We start from the raw sequence: 7,826 nt of genomic DNA on the forward strand, positions 1-7,826 counted from the left end.
ATTTTTTTCTAGCTGAAAAGACTTAGGTTTTAGGGATAGTGACTCTGCTCCCAGAAGTCCCTCTGAGCCAGCCCTCGAGTCTTGGGGCCCTGAGAGGCGAGGTGGCGGTTCCTTGGGCTGTGAGCAGGAGCAGGCTGCACAGTGACAGAGTCGTGCTCAAAGCTCTCAGTAATGTGTGTCCACTGAACTGCTCAGATGCTTCAGAAGAGAGCATTCTGGAAACCATAATGTCACCAGGACCCTCACCTGCTTAGGGGCAAAGGATTTAGCTGCTTTTTTTTTTTTTTTTTGCGGGTCTGGGGATGGAACCCAGGGGCATTTGACCTCCAAGCTACACCCCCTGCCCTATTTTTTATTCTTTATTTTGAAACCAGGTCTCAGTGAGTTGCAGAGGCCTCACTAAGTAGCCGAGGCTGTCTGTGAACTGTGATCCTCCAGTCTCAGCCTCCCGAATGCTGGGATGACAAGCGTGGGCCACCACTCCCGGCTGATTTAGGTGCATTTTAATTGAATCTGTGGAAGGTAAGCACAGAGTTTCCTGGCTTTCTGACTCTGATGTCCACAGTTGGAGACATCTAACTGCCACTGGACATGTTGGCCTGCAAACGGCCTGGTGGCCTGAGCTCATCCGAGCGTGGTCCCAAGAAGCCCCTGCGCGCCCCACCTTCTGCTCACTGTGAGGTGCGGCTCCCCCAGGTCTTTGAGGCCTGGCCTCTGCAAAGGAGGGAATGAGCTCTGTGTTCAGAATGTGTGGTAATGTAGCCAAAGGGTGGGCCCTTTGTGGATTCCAGCTGCCGCTTTGCTCCCGCGCTGCACAGACGAGGAGGTACAAATAAGTAGATCCATAGGGCCCAGGGCCACGGGAGAGAAGCTTCATTTTCTGAGAGACAACAGATGCTAACCAACTTCCAAAACTCCTGAAAAGTGATAATGAGATCAAAAGCCTCCTGCAAGTGACCAGAGCTTCACAAAAGCCCTGCGGTTCCTGCTGACAAGCAATCCCAGGAGAGTTCAGGAAAGATCTGGAACCCCAACCAAACACAGACTCAGAGAAACACATGATACGATACACCCTGCGCATCCCAGGAAGCTGCCTCTGAGACCCGACTGGAAAGGAGGCTCAGGGTGTAAACCCCTAGACCAGGCCCCTCAATGGCTTTCCCACTTGGAAGCCCCTCTTTGGGGGCTCCTCTCTCCCACTGGTTGCGTTGGCTTTGAGGGAACGTGGTATAGAATTGGCGGAACTTGATCCAGGCAACTGTTGGGAGGTGACCTCACGGCCTCCACTGGGCATCACGGCTCTGAGGGGTGACCTGCATCTCCAAGTGGATTTTGGGAAAAAGCAATTTCTCTCAAACTGATGGTGTGTGGCTTGGCTGTTCTCAAGTAGTGTCCAGAAGACCGCTGCTGGACACCAGGGTCCCCATTGCCCACAAGGGTGCTCCGCCTCTTTTTCCCCTTCCTGGTTCTCTTTACAGTAAAATCCCTGCAAACCTTCCTGTTGTCTGTGAGTGTCAGTCTTCAAATTTCATAGAGAAGAACCCCGGAAAGGAAACATCCATTTCAAATGCAGATGACAGAAAGGTATTCTCCACCTAACTTGGGTAGACAGGCGAAGGGGCCTGGGATCTGCGCTGGGCGCTGAGGTTGGCGCCCCCACGCCGCCACTCAAGAGCTCAGCTGGGGCTCACACAACAGTTTTTTGGCACAAAAATGGATTTGGCTCATTTTACCTGGAATTTCAGTCTTGGCTTAGGTAAGAAAGAATTTGTTTCTATGGCTTATATCTCTCCCAAGTTGTGTCTTCTACAGTGTACAAGTCCAGTTAATGGAATTAATCCACTCTTTACACCCAAAGATTAGAAAATTGGTGGTGGAATCAGTACCAGGTCTTCTTAATCACCCACCTGTGGCTTAATATTTCCTCAGTGCTAGAAACACACGTACACTTACTTATTTTGTTATCTGAGCAATGAACTGAGTTTCCCACAACATGCTGGGCCTTCCTGGAGGCCAGGCGCCCAGGGAGGAATCCACAAGACCCACTTACCTCTGGGCTGTGCACCTGGTACATCTGCTCAAATCCCTGCAGTTTGTTTTTTACCCTCCAGGGGTGCACAAGCACATCCTAAAGCCCCGGGAGGAGACAGGGGTGGTGTGTGGGGACACCATGGGAGGTGTGCTGCTAGCCTGCTGTCCAGAGCTCAATGAGAGGACCCCTGGGGAGCATGCTGGCTGTATCTGAGCAGCTGAGCCAACACGGAGCCAAAGCTGGCCTACTGGAGCAGGGCAGGGCTGCACACCAGCCCAGTGGCTCCTCAGGGCTCAGGTGTGGCCAGACCTGAGTCCAGCAGGCCTGAGTCTGGGCATTGGTCAGAGCAGGTCCTAAAGGTGATGGGTCCAGAGAGGAACACTCTCTGTGCTTGCAGCTGTTTTCCCAGCTTTTGGGATTTGTTGTACACAAAAGAACAGACTTTCAAAGTGTGTGTGTGTGTGTGTGTGTGTGTGTGTGTGTGTGTGTGTACAGAGCCTCCAGTGCTCTAGCAAATTTGCTCCCCTGAGCTGAATCTCCAGCCCCTGCAACAACTTTTTAAGCATCTGGATGCAAACAAAAGGGTGTGTCTAGGAAGCTTCAGCTAGAGTGCTGGGCAGGAACAGGAGAGAGTTCCAGACTGGCCCTGGGCACAGCTGGGATCAGAAGAACTTTCTAGCAAGAGCAACAATAGCGTCTTGGTGGGCAGAGATGTCTGCTGCCAGCCCTTGCAGAGGGCTGGAGGGGATGGAACCTGGGGATGACCTTCCCACTCCACTGGGCCCAGAGTCCAGAGTCACAGGGCGCTAAGCCTTCCTCCCTCCCTCCCTCCCTCCCTCCCTCCCTCCCAATGCAGAGCAAGAAACTGCCCTGTCCAGCAAAGCACACAGCACTCGTATTTTTGGAGCCCTTGCTGGGCCTTTCTTTTCTTCTCTTCCTTCTCCTTCTCCTTCTCCTTCTCCTTCTCCTTCTCCTTCTCCTTCTCCTTCTCCTTCTTCTTCTTCTTCTTCTTCTTCTTCTTTTCTCTCTCTCTCTCTTTCTCTCTCTCTCTCTCTCTCTCTCTCTCTCTCTCTCTCTCTCTCTCTCACACACACACATCCTTGGTCTTGGCTTTTCTACAGGAACACTTTCAATTGAAAACACATGTGCACATTGAATAGAGACCTCAGATAAGAGCAGAGATCCCAGTGGAGTGATGGAGCGGCTCAGAGGAGGGAGGGGAGGTGTCTACACAAACTGAAGATGTGTTCACCTCTGAAGCCATCAATATGCATCTGAATGGTGTGTACAGGGAGGGGAGGGGCGGTGGACTGGGGGGAGTGTGCCAAGCACTCAGTGCAGGTTTATCCCTACCGCTTATACCTCGCTATGATGTGGGATTAAAATGCACCAATAAAATTATTAGACACATAAAACCCATTTTGACTATACTTTTATCTCAGGCATTTAATTTATTTATTTTTGTGGCAATTATTTATTATTATTATTTTTTGTAATCATACATCACTTTGGAGTACAAGACTTGAGAGGATATACAAGCACACATCATCCAATAAGCCCTCATCTAATCCCCATCCCATTCCCTCCCCCTCCCTCGATCCCATGCTTAATTGGTGATAATCTTTGATATAATTGATTACACACCTCATGAGTTTTAAAGAGATTCCATCCTCCCCCATCCCCTCCCCTCTGATTGGTCACCTTAATTGCTTCTCAATAGGGCCCTTTCTACTACTCGACCTCCTCCTGTACCCCCTTTCCTCCTAGTTCTTGCTAATTAGGGGAAGCATTTGGATTTTATTTTCTGTGCTATTTCTCTGTGCATGCCGCATTGCAAGTTCCGATCCCACTCTTGACCCCAGTAGTGGCCTGGCCACCCGGAGGACTCTGATCCCGACCTCGCTGGCTCCAGCACCGGCCTTGCCTCATGGGAGGCCCTGATCCTGGCCTTGCTGACCCCCGCACCGAACTAACTCCTCTGCTGGCTCCTCTCCTGGCCTCAAAGGCCCCAGCACCGGCCTAGCCTCACTACAGGCTCCGATCCCAGCCTCGCTGACCCTGGCACCGGCCTAAACCCTTGGCAGACTCCTATCCTGGTCTCGCAAGTCCTAGCTCCGTCTTTGCCTCACAGCAGTTTCCAATCCTGGCCTCGTTGGCCCCGGCACTGGCCTTACCCCTCGGCACAGCCCAATCCTGGCCTCGTAGGTCCCAGCACCAGTCTTGCCTCACGGCAGGCTCCGATCCAGACCTTGCTGGCCCCAACACCAGCCTAACCCCTCATCTGGCTCTGATCTCTGCCTCGGAGGCCTCAGTAGTGGCCTTGCCTCATGGTAGGCTCCAATCCCGGCCTTGTTGGCCCCGGCACTGACCTCACCCCTCCTTGGCAGGCTCCGATCCCCGCCTCGGAGGCCCCAGCACTGGCCATACCTCAAAGCAGGCTCCGATCCCGGCTTTGATGGCCCTGGCACTGGCCTAACCCCTTGGCAGGCTCTGATCCTTGCCTTGGAGGCCCCAGCACCAGCCTTGTCTCACAACAGGCTCCGATCCTGGCCTTGGAGGCCACAGTAGTGGCCTTGCCTCACAGCAGGCTCCGATCCCGACCTCGCTGGCCCTGGCACTGGCCTCATCCCTCAGCAGGCTCCGATCTGAGCACCCTCTTCACTCAGCAGGTTGTCCCATCGGTCCCAAGGGTGTGTGGTGGTAGTATTCTGCCTCTGAGGTAATTTCTTCGAAAGTTCCAGGTGTATCTCTGCCTCCTCTGAGTACTTGCCACTGCCAATGTGACTGCCTCCACCATTTCAAATCTTTACCAAGCTCTTTTCCCATACCGCATAATGTCCAGTGTTCCTAAGCATGCACGATAGTAGCATTCGAACTTTGGGGTAATTTCTTCAGAGGATCAGGGTGAGTTGGATCAGATGTCTGCCTCTCCCAAATCCAAGTCTCCACCGCCATCTCGGCCACTGCTGCCGCCACCGCCTTCCTCCTAGGCCTCCGCTAGACTCTCCTCTCCTTACAGGAGATGTCCAGGATTCTTAATGATGTAGAGAAGCAGCAGTCCTCCTTCTCAGGGAATTTTTCCAAAAGTTCCAGTTCAGATGGATATGTTTTATCTGCATCTCCAATATTCTAGCTGCCGCCAGGGCCATCTTAACCCCTCCTGAATATTTTTCTTTTTTCGTTTCCCTTTTTTTTTGTTTAAATAAGAGAAGAGAGTATGTGTGCTTTGGGGAGGATGTGGGATCAGTCACTCCGTAGCAATGAAAAAATGTTTTTTCATTCTGGTTGGGAGGGGGGTCTCCTAAGGGTGCCCCGCCCACACCCGCACACCCACCTGGGGTCGGGGCCTTCCAGGTGGGGGGGTTGTCACTGAAGGGTGCCCTGCTCACGCCTGCCCACACGCCCGGGTTCGGGGCCATGTGGCCAGGACCTCCGGGGCCTTATGGGTGGGGGGGTCTCATAAGGGTGCCTCGCCCTCACCCGCCCACCCACCCACCCACCCTGGGTCAGGGCCTTGTGGCTGGACCTCGGGGGCTTTCCAGGTGGCGGGTGTGTGTGTGTGTGTGTGTGTGTCCCGCCTAAGGGTGCCCTGCCCATGCCCGCCCACCTGCCTGGGTTCGGGGCCATGTGGCCGGACTTCCAGGGCCTTCCGGGTAGTGGGGGGGGTCACTTAAGGGTGCCCCACCCGCCCAAGGTCAGGGCCATGTGGACCTGACCTCTGGGGCCTTCCGGGTGGGGGGTGACGCCTAAGGCTGCCCCGCCTGCACCCGCCCACCTGCCTAGGGGGGGCCATGAGGCCTGGACCTCCAGGACCTTCTGGGTGGGGTGGGTGTCACCTAAGGGTGTACTGCCCGCGCCTGCCCACCCTCCCGGGGTTGGGGCAATGCAGCCCAGTCCTCCGGGGCCTTCCAGGTTGGGGGGCTCCTAAGGGTGCCCCACCTGCACCCGCCCACGCTCCCTGGGTCAGGGCTATGTGGCCCGGACCTCCAGGGCCTCCGGGTCGGGGGAGGGTTGCCTAAGGGGTCGGGGCCATGCAGCTCGGACCTCCCCATCTCAGGCATTTTAATTCAACACAAGGATTCTGGTTCCATCTCCAGCCTCACCCCCAAAAATGGTTCTGTCCCCCACAGAGCAAATGGAAAACTTTTCTGCCTGCCAAGAGAGCGAGCCCCAGTTCTCTGCCTGCCTGTCCCTAGCTGGGGCCCCCACGTCACCTCCCTGTGCCAGGTGTGCTCAGGTGTGCACAGGTGTGCACAGGTGTGCACAGGTGCACTTATTCAGACCTCCTCATGCGTGCCTTCACTCTGTATACAGGTGATCTTCTGCAAAAATGACTTTATTTACGTGTTATTTGAGGGCAAAGTAGTTGTAAGATTCAAATAACTTGAAAGATGAGTGAAGAAATAAAGCAGAAAGCAGGCTCTTCCCAGACTCCCCAGCAGACCGCCTGTCACATCTCCTCTTCCTCCTCTAGGAGGTAAACAGACCTCATTCACTTAGCTCTATACGTGAACACTGTGTTGCTTTCCTTTCAGAACATATCCATTGCCTGTCCACACTGGTTTCCAAGGGCCTTGAAGTATTTTCACACCTGTGCAAAGTGCTTGGGTGTCTTGGGTCAGGGTGGATCACAGGAGATTCACCCAGTGAGAGGGACAGGTGGGTGAGAACAAGGCCTGGCAGTGCCAAAGACCACCACCCGAAGCGTCTCTCTTCTGAGACAAACCACACAGCTTCCCACGGGCAGTGACTTTATATAAGAACTTGTATCTGAAAAAGTCGGGCGTGGTGGTGCACGCTTGTAATCCTCGCGCTTGGGAGGCTGTGACAGGAGGATTGCACAGGTTCAAAGCCACCCTCAGCTACTTAGTGAGGCTCTCAGCAACTTAGTGAGACCCTGTTTCCATAAAGTATAAAGAAATAGGTTCGGGAGTATAGCCTGGAGGTAGAAAAGCCCCTGGGTTCCACCCCCAGTACCACAAAAATAAAAGAACTTGTATTTGTACATGGCCCCCCTGTTTCTCACTGGCAATAGCCCATTCCACTCCCCCTGCAGGGCTTTCTTTTTCTTAAAAATGTTTCTTGGAAAATATTTCATAAGAGGTGTAAAGAGCGTCCTGCCTTTTAACACAGCCGCCGAATACGCCACTTCATGGCTGTACTGTGATTTCTTTACCTACCAACTACTGACGGGCATTTCTGCTATTTCTGTTCATCGTGGTTGAATCTGGCTGTACATCCTGGGATCCCGTGTGTGTGTGTGTGTGTGTGTGTGTGTGTGTGTGTGTGCGTGTGTGTGCGTGTGTGTGTGTGCGTGCGTGCACGTGATACCTGGGCTGGAGTTGCTGAGTCACGGAGTTGGTGTCCATATATCACTAACACAGCTCATCATATCTTCCAAAGGGGCCACACCACGGGACGCAACCCCCCAAGAATGCCAGCAGCACGTCCCACCTCACCCCAAGTCACGCCATCAAATAGAACGTTGCCGCACCCTCCCATCTTTGCCAATGATGAGTTCAGAGAGGAGGAACATGTACAACTAAACTATGAAGGAGAAAGCAAAATGCCTTAGCAATGCTTTTATAAGACAGTGGCAAGTCTTACGACTCTGGGTAAGATGACCAGGAAATGCCTCTGCTTCCCAGGGCTGCCACTAGAAAGAATCACAGACCTAGCAGCTCACCACCACTGCAGTATATTAGTTGATGCCCCTGAAGGTCCAAGGTCTGCAGGGGTCTCCTGAGCTGACACCCACCCGTCAGCGGGCCGGCTCCTCTGAGGGGCGGGAGGG

At 53.6% G+C, this 7,826-nt stretch overlaps 1 protein-coding gene across 1 annotated transcript in view; it reads right to left on the reverse strand.

The window, feature by feature from the left end:
* Positions 1-5,451, reverse strand: part of LOC308266146 (uncharacterized protein C6orf118) — a gene marked incomplete at both ends in the record, with an annotated part of 45,425 nt that extends 39,974 nt beyond the window's left edge. The window contains 2 exons of the mRNA XM_080700164.1: positions 2,281-2,385; positions 5,367-5,451. Coding sequence (XP_080556290.1) covers positions 2,281-2,385; positions 5,367-5,451 — 190 coding nt within the window. The remainder of the gene's footprint in view (positions 1-2,280; positions 2,386-5,366) is intronic.
* Between the last annotated feature and the right edge of the window lie 2,375 nt (positions 5,452-7,826).

The sequence above is a fragment of the Muscardinus avellanarius genome, assembly GCF_963383645.1.
Source record: "Muscardinus avellanarius genome assembly, chromosome: 8".
Classification (NCBI taxonomy): domain Eukaryota; kingdom Metazoa; phylum Chordata; class Mammalia; order Rodentia; family Gliridae; genus Muscardinus; species Muscardinus avellanarius.